The sequence below is a fragment of the Indicator indicator genome, chromosome 23, assembly GCF_027791375.1.
Source record: "Indicator indicator isolate 239-I01 chromosome 23, UM_Iind_1.1, whole genome shotgun sequence".
In the NCBI taxonomy this organism is placed as follows: Eukaryota; Metazoa; Chordata; class Aves; order Piciformes; family Indicatoridae; genus Indicator; species Indicator indicator.
The window spans coordinates 14,097,537-14,111,434 of NC_072032.1; the positions used below are offsets into that span (position 1 = coordinate 14,097,537).

The following is a 13,898-nucleotide window of genomic DNA, read 5'->3' on the forward strand; positions in this document are numbered from 1 at the left end:
AATCCATTGTTCCTTGGCTTATCACTGTGCACCACCCAAAAGAGCCTGGCCCCCTCCCCTTGACACCCACCCCTCAGCTATTGATAGACATTGATCAGATCCCTCTCAGCCTTCTCTTCTCCACACTAAACAGCCCCAGGGCTCTCAGTCTCTCTTCACAGGGGAGATGCTCAAGTCCCCAAATCATCCTCGTGGCTCTCTGTTGGATTCTCTCCAGCAGGTCTCTGTCTCTCTTGGACTGGGGTCCCTTCCAACCCAAACCATTCCATGATCCTGTGAACTACCCCAACCTTCCCTCTGAAGAAGCCAGGGAGTTGCCTGCAGTTTCTCTTACAGTAGTGGGATGGATCCTCTTCCAGTGGCTTTTTGGTCTTTGCAGGCCAAGCCATTCTGTGCTCTGGCATCAATGCAGCATTTTTTTGTTGACACCTAACACTGAAGCCTGGTAGCAGAACAAGTCTGAAGGCAACAGCTACGTCCCTTGGTCTGGTTTCTGCCCATGGCATGGCACAGATTGGAACCCTCCAACGACACTTCCACACTCCCTCTCTTCACCTCCTGGAATTTCTTGTACTCAACACTTTTCAGATGTTAGCTGAACAGCCCAGCCAGGTCTTGGAAGCTCCAGCTTAGTGGTTTATTTGCAGGTCCCCTCAAACCCCAGCAGCTTTTAACTTGTTTCTGGAGATGCTCTTGAAATTCCACCCTGACTGCTGGTTTATGCAGATGACATTTGTTCAGACATTCAGTGTCAAGCTCCTTCTGCCCTGGAGGACAGCTAGAACTCAGCTTTGGCAGCAAGATGCAGCTACCACAGGAATTGGCACTTGGAGCTCAACATTTCTAAATCAATTTCATGCATTTTCCACCTCCCCAGTGCCTGTGAGAGGTGGGGGCTGAGGGCCCCTCTGAGGTGGTGCCCAGTGAAACGTGAGCCCCAGCCAGCCTATCTCGACAGGCTCTGGTCGCACCATGACCATCTGATAACATTGTCTGCAAGAGCCAAGACCTGCCAGGCTCACACCTGGGGATTTAAGGTTTAAACCCTGCAGGCATCTGCTCTTCTCTCTCTGTTGGCTGGCAGCAAAGTGTTGTACTCCTCTGGGACCTGGAGCTATCTGCTTCTCCCCTCCTTAGGGCAGAATGTCACACAAACAGCTCAGGGGTGCTGAATCTACACTGCCACCCTGGGCTGGCAAACAGCAGCATTCCAACAGAGAAACACAGCAGTGTTTGTGTTGGAAGAGACCTTTCTGATCAGCAAGTCCAACCATTAACCCAGCACTGCCAGGGCACCACTAACCATGGCCCTCAGCACCACATCTACACAGATTTTAACTCCCTTCAGGGACAAGAACTCCGTCGCTGCTCCAGGCAGCCTTGACAACCCTCTTGGGAAAGAAATTGTTCCTCATGTCCAGCCTAAATCTCCCCAGGCACAACTTGAGGATGTTTCCTCTTGTCCTGCCTTTTGTTGCTTTGGAGAAGAGACCAACCTCCTCCCTGTGTATCCCATCCAAGATCCATAACTTCAGGCCCAGCCCATGGAGGAGAAACTGTTCCTCATGTCCAACCTAAACCTCCCCTGGCACAACTTGAGGCCATTTCCTCTTGTCCTATCACTTGTTCCTTGGGAGAACAGAATGACCCCCAACTGGCTCCAACCTCTTTTCAGGGACCTGGAGAGAGCCAGAAGGTCTCCCCTCAGCCTCTTTTTCTCCAAGCTGAACCATCCCAGTTCCTTCAACTGCTCCTCACACAACTTTGTTCTCTAGACCCTTCACACTGCTCTTCTTTGGACATCCTCTAGCACTTCAATGTCCTTCTTGGAGTGAAGGGCCCAAAAATGAACCCAGGATTTGGGGTGCAGCCTCACCAGTGCCCAGTACAGGGGGAAAATCACTGCCCTGGTCCTGCTGGCCACATGACTGCTGATTCTTTCCTGGGAGGGTGCTGGAGCCCTGGAGCAGGCTGCTCAGAGGTTGTGGAGTCTCCATCTCTGGTCATCTTTAAAACCTGCCTGGACATTGTGACCCCGGGCAACCTGCTCTGGGTGACCCTGCTTTAGCAGGGCTTGGACTAGATCACAGAATCACAGAAGGTTAGGGGTTGGAAATGACCTCAAAAGATCATCCGGTCCAACCCCCCCTGCCAGAGCAGGATCACCTGGAGTAGATCACACAGGAACTCATCCAGGCAGGTTTTGAATATCTCCAGAGAAGAAGACTCCACAACCCCCCTGGAGCAGCTTGTTCCAGATGATCCCTAGAGGTCCCTTTCAACCCTCACCAGGCTGGGGGTGTTGTAAACTCCACAGAGACCCTGCTGGCCAAGGGCATCCTTGCTTGGGGCTGACCCACTGCTGAGGTCCATCCTGCAACACCACAGGGAGCTCCAACTTTGCTGGAAGGAGGAGGCAAAGGGAAGCAAACAAAGGAGAGCAGCCTGAAAGCTGCTTTCTGCCTACCCCCAACCAGCCACACTCCCTCCGAGGGCTGGGTGCAGGTGGCTTTGAGCAGCTCAGGATTTGCCATCTGAGAGCTTTTTGGGATTGAAATTCCACTTTTTTTTTTTTTTTTTTTTCCACAGCCTGCTTTTCAAGTTGGGCACATGGGGGCTTTTTTTTTTTTCTTCTTCTTTTTTTCTTTTTTTCTTCTTCTTTTTTTCTTTTTTTCTTTTTTTTTTTTTTTGTGTGTGTGCTACAGCAGCAGTAATGAACCTGGAGTTCAAACAGCACATGGTGAGATCAAACCTTGCCAGAGAGGAATGTGTCCCCCCAAACACGAGGCACAGCTTCTCCTTCATTATTTTGTGCCTTTACAGAGAGCTTTTACAAGCTGTTTATTTTCTGATACAGTGTTGGCAGACATGTGGTCGGAGGAGAATCAATATCAGCACAGTGGGATGTATTTGCTTAAAGGGTTTATAAGGGGGGGGTGGGGGTGGTCTTTGCTTTTTCAAAGGTTGGGAGGAGGGGGAGGGAGGGGATAATTGGATGTAGTACACACTGTACTTTTGATTTGTTTAACATGAAGCGTGAAATGGGTACAGCTATGATCCTGTCACTCACTTTAACTGCCCAGCCATTCCTTGGGAAGCCAGGCCTCCTTGCAGGGATTGTTTGGCTCAAGGGATGGGGAACTTGCTGGGTATCTTCCCCCACCAAAGCACCAGGGCCAAGCCAGGCTGTGCTGGGAGCTTGCTGGCCCCATGAAATAAGCTGGGATGGGGGAGCCTGGGGAGCCCTACTGGATGCAGATGGTCCCACGGCCACAACAAAGCTTTACACTCCAACAGACCCTGAGGATGAGTTCACAGCAGCAAAGCAGGGAGCAGGGATGAAGACTCAGGGTTGGGTGGCAATTCATGGAGTAACAGAATGATTTGGGTTGGAAGAGACCTTTAAGATTACTGAGTCCAGCCCTTAACCCAGCACTGCCAAGTTACCACCAAACCCTGGCCCTCAGCACCACACAAACATGGCTTTGAAACCCTCCCAGGGATGGGGACTCCACCACTGCCCTGGGCAGCCTGGGCCAGGCCTTCACAACCCTCAAGGGGAAGAAATTGTTCCTCATGTCCAACCTAAACTTTCCCTGGTTCCTCATGTCCAACCTAAACCTTGTTTCCTGTTGTCCTATCACTTGTTCTTTGGGAGAAGAGACCAACCCCGACCTGGCTCCAATCTCCTTCCTCTCAGGGAGTTGTAGAGAGACAGAAGGTCTCCCCTGAGCCTCCTTTTCTCCAGGCTAAACATCACCAATTCACTCAGCTGCTCCTCAGGAGGCTTGTTCTGCAGACCCATGAAGGAACTGCTTCTTACATCCAACCTAAACCTCCTCTGGTGCAACTTGAGGCTGTTTCCTCTTGTCCTGTCACTTGCTCCTTGGGAGGCAGCACAAAAAAAAAAGAGGGAGGTGTCACATAACAGGACCAGGTCTCATAAGCTGGGGCTGTCCCTGCTGCCCACACAGATCCAACAGTGCTGTTCTTCATCTCCAGGTGAGGAGCAGGAAATTCAAGTGAGTAGATCTCTCTCCCCTGAAGTGTTCCATGAGAGCCAATCCAATATCCCCCAGGGCTTTGCCATGTATGCAGCCCAGCTCCATCCCTGTTCCTCACTCTCTGTGCAGCTCCCAATCTGTATCTGATCATCACATTGCCCTGACTTATCTAAGGAACACCAGAAGGAGAGGTAGGAATGGGGGGAGGGGGGGGTGTCAAAAAATCACATCCACTTCACCCTTCACCCCAACTCAAAGTTTTCCTTCCCATACCCACATCAGGTACAGCCCAACTGGTGTTCAGGACACACCAGGGGGTGTCAGCCACTCCTCCCAGGTGTGGATCACTTTCAGTTAGCACAGAGTCAAAGCTGAGCCTTGCACAGCTCCATTTGTGCTGCAGTTGTGTAGCTCATGAAGCACAAATCCACCCCAGAGCTGTGAGGAGAAGGTAGAAACATCTGTCCAGGGACACTCACCTTTTTTGAGACATAACACATTTGCTCAGCAGGGAGATAGTCAAAGGGGAAGATGAACCTCCAGTTGAAGTTGCCCTCTCCTCCCATGGACCTGTAGTGCACATCTGTCTTCTGCTTGTTCTCCTCGTGGCCAACCAGCCAGCTGCAGAATGCAAAAGTATTGCATGAGACACACATCAAGGATTTTGGAGCTCACTCAGCATCACAGAGGCCATGAGCAGGCAATAAAATGTCTTTCATCCCTGTGGCTGCTGTCTCTAGAGATAACCTGGAGTCCACAGGAGACTTGACAGGGAATGCAACAGTCCCTGCAGTGCTGGGAGTTGAACCAGTGCTGGTGGTAGCAGGCTGAGAAGCTCTGCAATCTCTTCTTCTCCCTCCCCTGAGTGTCATGGGTGCTTTACAGACTCAAGATTACCTTAAGCTCTGGCCTCAAGCTGTCATTTACCCATCCATAAGCACACATCAATTTCCAACATGCCCTGGTGAGAGGTCCCTTGACCTTTGCAGCCAAACCAACCACCTGACACTCTAGCTCACCTCTAAAGACAGTCCTGTGGAAGAGGCAAGCAGGCAGAAGGACCAAAGGACCATTTCACCCCTCTATTCTTCATTGATTTCTCAAAGATTATTATTTGCAAGTCCTTAAATGGCCAAGAAGCTCTTCCCCAGGAAAAGCCCAGAGTGGCCAGACCCTGATGTGGCCATGGTGATCTCCAGCCACTCTCCTTAAAGAAGCTCCTCACAGCTCAGTTACACAGAATCCCAGAATGCTGGGGGTTGGAATGGACCTCTGGGGATCATCTAGTCCAGCTCTCCTGCTAAAGCAGGCTCACCCACAGCAGCTTGCCCAGAGGAGTTCTTGGCCCATTGTATTGTTCCTCCCCATGTCCAGGACCCTACCCCTGCCCTTGCTGAACCTCAGGAGGTTCCTCTCACCCAGCTCTGCAGCCTGCCCAGCTCTCCCTGCCTGGGTGTCAGCCACTCCTCCCAGTTCTGTACCACAGCAGACTGGCTGAGGGTCCACTGTGTCCCTTCATCCAGGTTGTTGATGAAGATATCAAGCCAGACTAGACCCAGCCCTGGCCCTGGTGAGCACTGGATGCATCTGGAACTGTCTGGATGCATTCCTGTGCAGACTACCCTGGGTGATCCTGCTCTGGCAGGGGGGATGGACTCAATGATCTCTGGAGGTCCCTTCCAACCTCCAATGTACTGTGATGCTGTGTGATACTGTGAGCTACAGGCCTCCAACTCTGCACTGCTGATCACAGTTCCCCTCCTGGTCTACAAACCCTTGCCATGATCACCCCACAACTGAAAACTTTCCATAACTACTTTTTTTTTCCAGCTGGGAGTTTTGCAACTGTGAGATAGTTTCTCGTTTTTTTTTCTCTCTCTCTCTTTCTGTCTGGTTTCTCTTTCCCTGTCCAAGAATTATATTTTTTTTCCAATCTTCAGCAATCAACAAAACACAACATGAAAATGCATCCATTTGTGTCTTTAGAGCCCTTCTGGAGGAAAGCCAGGAGGTTCAGAGGGACTCTCTAATGAAAACAATTATCTTGCTTGATTGTTTTTCACTTAAATTGAAAAGAAGAGAGTTTGTTTGGCCCAGCTCTACAAATGATTCCTTCTTCTGCAGTGCTTCAGAGGAGCACATGTCCCAACCCAAAAGAGTTGTGGGAGACAGGGAAGGGAGGTCTGTGTGAGTTCATCCTACAGACCACCTCCCATGGACAGGTGTTAAATGGACAGGGAGGGCTTGGTGGCAGCAGGGACTGTGTGGTGAGCTGCTGCTGGATTGTCTGACTGGATCTGTGGGGATCAAAATGGGAGCCCATGTGCTTATTCACATCCTCCAAAGCTTGGCAGGAACCTTCAGAGGATGCAGTCTGAGTGGCCTCTCCTTGCAGGCAACCAAAAAGAACAACTGAGTGCTTCACTCTGATGCCTTGGGCACAGCTGGGGGTTTGCTTTCCTGCAGAACTTGCTGCAGCTTGCTCACTGCAGCAGAAGATGCCAGAAATCAAGAGCATTCACTCCACAGTGCCCCAGAACTAGAAATATGACTTAGGTTATATTGGTGGTCCAACAAAAGGCCCACCAAGGGCAGGACCCTGCCTGTGACCAGGACCAACAGCACCAAGTCCCTCTTGGTGGAGTTCAAGGAGATGGGGAGGATGTTAGCATGAAAACAGAAACACCTCTCTGGGAGGACAGGCTGAGAGTTGGAGTTACTCAGCCTGGAGAAGAGAAGGCTCCAGGGAGACCTCCCTGTGGTCTTTCAGTAGTTAAAGGGAGCCTGAAGCTGGAGGGACATTTTTATCAGGGTATGTCATGATGGGGCTAGGAGTGATGGTTTGGAACTAAAAGAGGGAGATTTAGACTGGAGAGAAGGAAGAAGTTCATCACTGTGAGAGTGAGGAGAACCTGGCCCAGGCTGCCCAGAGAGGTGGGAGATGTCCCATCCCTGGAAACAATCCAGGTCAGGCTGTCTGGGGACCCTGAGCAACCTGACTGCAGCAGGGTTGGACTCAAACCTCACACACCTCACTCCTTGCTCATCACAAAAGTCAGATTTTGGAGGACCCAGAACCTTCTTTCACTCAGGAACCCAAAAGGAGCTGTAGGTGAGTTTGAAAGATACCACATCATGACACATAAGGCTTAGCAGTGGTTGGAAGAGGATGTTTAAGCACAAGAAGGACCAGGGCTGCCCCTCCCAATAACCTTCTTCATACCTTGCCCAGGGATGGTGGTGATGCAGCCCTGCATGGGGGAGAGGAGGAGGGAGAGATGAGGAAGCTGGGCAAGATTTTGTCTCATTTACAGCTCTGGGAGATGTGCTTGGGGACATTGGGGATGCCAAAGGAGAGATTTGCTTGGTCCTTGGGGGTGCTAAAAAGATTTGCTTGGTCATTGGGGATGCTAAAAAGAATTTTTTTGGTCACTGGGGGTGCTAAAAAGATTTGCTTGGTCATTGGGGGTGCCAAAAATATTTGCTTGGTCATTGGGAATGCTAGAGGGATTTGCTTGGTTCTTGGGGGCACTAAAAAGATTTGCTTGGTCATTGGGGGTGCTAAAAAGATTTGCTTGGTCATTGGGGGTGCTAAAAAGATTTGCTTGGTCATTGGGGGTGCCAAAAATATTTGCTTGGTCATTGGGAATGCTAAAGAGATTTGCTTGGTTCTTGGGGGCACTAAAAAGATTTGCTTGGTCATTGAGGGTGCTAAAAAGATTTGCTTGGTCACTGGGGATGCTAAAAAGATTTGCTTGGTCACTGGGGGTGCTAAAAAGATTTGCTTGGTCATTGGGGATGCCAAAAGGGAGATATTTTTGGTCACTGGGGATGCCAAAAGGGAGATTTGCTTGGCCATTGGGGATGCTAAAAGGCAGGCAAAGGCTCTCAGCATGCAGTGGATGCTCTCCTCTTCCCAGTAACCCCCTGCAAGCAGCATTTCAGGGCCCTGAAGTGCACAGAGCAGCTTAACTGGAGCTGATAACCAAGCACTTGATGTGAATACCAGGTAAGTGTGGTGCATTCTGGATTTACAGGAGGAAAATTGGGATTGTAAAAGAGGGCTTTACAGTCTGTTTCAAAATCCTACCTCTTCCTGCCCATAAATCCAAAGAATGCACAAACTAAGTCAGTCCCTTGGCTGGGACTGCACCATTTTACACCAGATAAAACATAAATGGAGGCAGGCAGGGAAGGGAATGTGCCAGAGGAGCTAACTGCTGCTTGCCACATTTTTCTGTGCTTCAAGGGAAAAAAAAAAAAAAAGAGGAATTAAAAAAAAAAAAACAAACAACCAAACCCAAGGCAGCTCTGCAAAGAAGCCAACCTGTGTATGGGTGTCCCAGGAAAGGAGTTGGGATGGAGCTGGCAGCTGAAATCATAGAATCATGGAGTGGTTTGGGTTGGAAGGGATCTTTAAATGTCACCTACTGTAACTTCCCTGCAGTCAGTAGGGATACATGCAGCTAGAGCAGGTTGCTCAGAGACCCAAACAACCTAACCTGGAATGGTTCCAGGTTTGGGGCATCTGTCACCTCTTTGGGCAACTCACTCCAGCACTTCACCACCCTCACTGGAGCCATCTCTCCCTTCTCTCTAGTGTGCATCTCCCTCTTTTAGCTTCAAGCCATCACCCCTTGTCCTGTCACCACAGGCCCTGCTAGAAAGTCTGTCCCCAGCTTTCTTATTATCCCCTTTAAGCTCTGAAAGGCTGCAAGAAGGTCTCCCTTCTCTCCTCCAGGCTGAACAACCCCAACTCTCTCAGCCTGGCCTCACAGCAGAGAGCTTCCAGCCCTTGGATCATTTTTGTGGCCTCCTCCTGACCCCCTGCAAGAGGCTGATGTCCTTCCTGTGCTGAGGACTCCAGAGCAGACCACATCCCCTTCTCTCCAACTCTAGGCTGCCTCACTGCATCTTACCTCTGCACACAGATGTTGTCACCTGAAATCCAAGAGGTGCAAACCACAACTTGACACCTCAAGGCAGTTATGAGCCTAGCAGAAGCTGGGCCCATGGCTGGAGAGGTGTGAGTGGCCCCTCCATCCCAGTGGGGGCTGATGTCTACCCCAGTAAAGCTGATGCAAGGGCTGTGTTAACTCCTTGGTTGCTGCTCTTGTACCCTCAGGCTCCAGCCCCTGGAGGAGGCAGAAGCTTACCCTTTGACATAGATGTCACTCATCTTCTCCCCAGTGATGCTGAGGTCATCCAGGATGACGTCCTTGGTGTTCCAGACGATGCAGCGCAGGAAGAACCTGAGCAGCCCCACAAACAAAGCAGCCTGAGAAGGTGGAAACCTTGCTCCAGAGATCCCCCCTAGGCAGCAGGGCTGTACTGCTCAGCCAGCCAGCTGAAGGAGCTCAGACCTCAATCACCTTTCTCTGCAGAGGACCCCACACAGACATTTCTCAGCTTGGCAGGTGAATCATTCCCCCTCCCCCTGCCCCAGCCCCAGATCTCATCCAGGCTGGATGAGGCTCTGGCCAGCCTGATCTAGTGTGAGGTGTCCCTACCCATGGCAGGGGGGTTGCAACTGGATGATCCTTGTGGTCCCTTCCAACCCTGACTGATTCTATGATCTGACACCCCCAAGCCCTCTCCTCAGCCCTCCCCAACCAGAAGGTGCTGGAACCAAATGAAAAGCAAGTTACCTCTTGGCTTTGCGTGGGGTGATGTTGAAAGGGGGCCCAGGCTGACCCAAGGATTTGGGGAACAGGTCCACCCACATCTGTAGCTTTCCCTGTATGGAAAGAAGGACACAGGAAGCTTGCTGAGCCTCCCCCACTGGCTTACCTTCACCTGCTCAGCCCATGGAGAGAGCAAAGTGCCCCTGGAGGGCTCCAGTGTTCCTTAGTTGAAGACTAGGGCTAAAAGTGTCATTAATGATTCTATTTAAATTACTTTAGTGACAGGTGGGTATGTTAATGGCTTCTGATATGGAACTGGTTGGTCTGGATCACCTGAAGGTGTACTCTGGCTTTACTCCCCCTGGCTGACTATCTTCACATAGGGACAGACTGAAGCCCAGGTCCATGGGAGGTGCTGCAGGGGAAGCAGCTCACTTCTTTTCCATGGAGTTACCTTCTGTCACCAGAAACACAGCTGGTTTAAGGGCTTCTGGCCATGGGAGTGCAGGATGGGACGAGGAGAGGGGAATCACACAGTGCTGGAAGCACATTGAGGTGCTGGAGTGGGTCCAGGGAAGGGCAACGAAGCTGGGGAAGGGTCTAGAGCACAAATCTTGTGAGGAGCAGCTGAGGGAGCTGGGGGTGTTCAGCCTGGAGAAAAGGAGGCTGAGGGGAGACCTTCTGGCTCTCTCCAACTAGAAAGGTTGGAGCCAGATGGGGGTTGGTCTCTTCTCTGAAGTAACAAAAGACAAGACAAGAGGAAACATCCTCAGGTTGTGCCAGGGGAGATTTAGGTTGGACATGAGGAACAATTTCTTCCCCAAAAGGGTTGTCAAGGCCTGGCTCAAGCTGCCCAGGGTAGTGGTGGAGTCTCCATCCCTGGAGGGGTTTAAAATCTGTGTAGATGTGGTGCTGAGGGCCATGTGGTGACCTGGCAGTGCTGTGCCACCAGCAGGACTTGATGATCCTAAAGACCCCTTCCAGCCAAAATGACTCTGTGATTCCACAAATCCATTTCTCCTTTCACGACATCCTTCCAGGGAGAGAGCAGCAGAAACAAAGCTGAAATCTCAGGCTGGGGGTGGTTTTAGGTGGTCTCTTTTGCTGTAAACCACCAGTGGGTGCCAATAAAACATTTTATTGTGCAGTCCCAAGAGCTGAAAGTCAAAAAAACCCCAACCAAACAACAACCCATCCTTTGAGAAGTAGCTCATCACAGAGGGGTTTGTGGTTTGCTTGCTTTTTGGCAAGAAAATCTTCCATTTCAGCAGAGAACTTGAAAAGCCCAACCTGGTGTTCAGCTCCCACCAGAGCCAGCCTGATCTGAGGCTTGGGAGCAGGTCAGAGCCATGAATGCAACAAGTCTTGGGTCACACAGGTGGACCCCCTGCACCCAGCATCACTCCCATGGCTACTCTTGGTTAGGAGGTACTGATTGCTCAGCCCATCCACAATGCCATGGCATGGCAGAAGCAACTTTCCCACTCTCCATGGTTGATCCAACCAGACCATGACACCTGTGCCTGTAAGAACAGCACAGCCCAAGAGAGAGCAGCCACCTCCTGCCTCTAATCATCAGTTTCCTGGGGTGAATTACCACGAGAAGATGTCAGAGCAGTTGTCAGTGAGTTTACATCTGCAGACAACTCTCCTCTTCCACCACTTGAGAGGTGGTGTGGTTAAAAATGAACCAGTGATGGGAAACAGCTGGAATCCTGCAGCTCAGTGGCTGTGCACTTCTACACCAGCTTGAAACTGCCTTCATAATGCAAGTGGAACATGTATGGCAGATGGCCATTAATCATTTTGTTCTTCAGGAAGCACCACTTTTTGGTCCAAATAAAGCACACATGCACATGAGGCCACTTCTGGGGTACTGGGTCCAGGTCTGGGCTCCCCAGATCAAGAGAGACAGGGAACTACTGGAGAGAGTACAACAGAGGCTATGAAGATGCTAAAGGGCCTGGAGCAGCTCTGTGAGGAGGGAAGGCTGAGAGCCCTGGGGCTGTTGAGCCTGGAAAAAAGCAGCCCCAGAGGGGATCTGAGCAATGCTCAGCAACAGCTAAAGGGCAGGGGGCAAGAGAATGGGACCAGACTCTTTCCAGTGGTGCCCAGGGACAGGACAAGGGACAATGGGCACAAGGTGGAACCCAGGAGGTTCCATCTGAACTTCCATGAAGAGAAACATCTTTGGTGTGAGAGTGCTGAGCCCTGTCTCAGGCTGCCCAGAGAGGTTGTGGAGCCTCCTCCTCTGGAGAGATTCCAAACCCGGTTGCCCAGGGAGGTGGGATTTGCCCCATCCCTGGAACCATTCCAGGTCAGGTTGGTTGGGGCTCTGAGCAACCTGCTCTAGTTGCTGACTGCAGGGGAATTGGATTAGATGACCTTTAAAGATCCCTTCCAATCCAAGGCAGTCTGTGACCCAATGGAAATAAGCACAGGAGGCTGGAATCAATGTCCCCAAGCTCCTTGAGGATGGCAGCCACGGAGCTGAGCTCCAGCCTGCGTTTTACAGCCAGTTCCACCAGCTGAGTCCCCTGCCTGGGAAAAGCCTAACATCTCCTGGAGCAAGGATCCTGGGTAGCACTGCACCACAAGGAGATGCTGCTTTTGGTCTTGTCCTGGCCCCCCCTCCCCCTCCCCCTCCTCACCTGCTCAATCTCTGGCTGCAGAGGGCTGTAGAGGCGTCTGGTCTCCACGTGCTCCGGCACCAGCCCCTGCCTGCGCAGGGCGTGCAGGGCGAGGCGCTCCTCCGCCGGCCCCAGGTGGGGGTTGAAGGGTTTGCTGTCCTCTGCCAGAGAGCAGACAAAGAGCAGTGTTACACCAGGCAGTCACCATGGCTGCACCCTTCTGGCCATGCCACAGAAGCCTGGCAGTGCTGGTGGGTAACAAGTTAGCCGTGGGTCAGCAATGTGCCCTGGTGGCCAAGAGGGCCAATGGGATCCTGGGGGGCGTTCAGAGGAGTGTGTGCAGCAGAGCCAGGGAGGTTCTCCTCCCCCTCTACTCTACCCTGCTGAGACCTCACCTGGAATATTGCATCCAGCTCTGGGCTCCCCAGTTCAAGAGGGACAGGGATCTGCTGGACCGAGTCCAATGGAAGGCTATGAGGATGCTGAAGGGACTGGAGCACTGCCCTATGAGTAGAGGCTGAGAGCCCTGGGGCTGGTTAGTCAGGAGAGGAGAAGCCTGAGAGGGGATCTAATAAATGTTTATAAATATCTGAGGGCTGGGGGTCAAGAGGGAGAGGACAGGCTCTGCTCAGTTGCACCCTGTGATAGGACAAGAGGCAATGGATATAAACTCCAGCACAGGAGGTTCCACCTCAACATGAGGAGGAACTTCTTCACTGAGAGGGTCACAGAGCACTGGAACAGGCTGCCCAGAGAGGTTGTGGAGTCTCCTTCTCTGGAGACTTTCAAGACCCATCTGGATGTGTTCCTGTGCAACCTGTGCTGGATTCTAGGGTCCTGCTCTGGCAGGGGATTTGGACTTGATGATCCTCAGAGGTCCCTTCCAACCCCTAACATCCTCTGATCCTGTGAAGCAAGCAGGAGCCCACCAGCCCTTGCTGCAGCCAGGAGGGAGCAGAAGGAGCATCAAAGCCATCACCATCATCACCAAACTGCCTGGGCACAGGACAACCCATGAGCAGTGGGACAGCCACTGTGCAATGGGACAGGGACCTGCAGGGACTCTCTTGCAAGCCCCCCACCTCAAATCACAATGAGTGAAGCATTGCAAGGACCACATTAAAGCACACAGGGAAAAAAAAAAAAAAAAAAAAAAAAGAGTCCAGGCTTTGGTCCTGGTCAAAGTTCAGGCCTCCTAAAATCACAGGAGTTGGGGCTTCAGGGTCATCAGCAGGCTTCTAGCCCATGCTGCCCTTCTGCTGCCATTCCCATCCCCAGCAGAGATTTATCCAAGGAGATTAAAGGTCTTCAGGGAGAGAAGAGGAAAGGGGCTGCAGTGCTGCAGCCTGCAAGCACTTGTGTGATGGATACTGTTTAGATCCCATCATTTAAAACCACCCCTGAGCTTCAGCTGTGCAAAGAGAACAAACACGAGGAGAAACTTCTTTGGTGTGAGGGTGCTGGAGCCCTGGAGCAGGCTGCCCAGAGGGGTTGTGGAGTCTCCTTCTCTGGAGAGATTCCAAACCCTACTGGACATTGTGGGCACCCTGCTGTTACTCAAGTTCATCAGCCTTGAATGTAGGATGGGCAAGCTGCTGTGGGTGCCCTTGCAAGAACTGGATGATACAAAGGTCCCTTCC

At 51.6% G+C, this 13,898-nt stretch overlaps 1 protein-coding gene across 5 annotated transcripts in view; it reads right to left on the minus strand.

Moving 5' to 3' along the window:
- The window catches only part of DYSF (dysferlin), an 88,577-nt gene that overhangs the window by 13,123 nt on the left and 61,556 nt on the right, over positions 1-13,898 (minus strand). For all 5 annotated transcript variants that reach the window (XM_054391702.1, XM_054391700.1, XM_054391701.1 and 2 more), the window contains 4 exons: positions 12,280-12,419; positions 9,653-9,741; positions 9,161-9,256; positions 4,484-4,625 (listed from right to left, as the gene is read on the minus strand). In XM_054391702.1, coding sequence (XP_054247677.1) covers positions 4,484-4,625; positions 9,161-9,256; positions 9,653-9,741; positions 12,280-12,419 — 467 coding nt within the window. The remainder of the gene's footprint in view (positions 1-4,483; positions 4,626-9,160; positions 9,257-9,652; positions 9,742-12,279; positions 12,420-13,898) is intronic.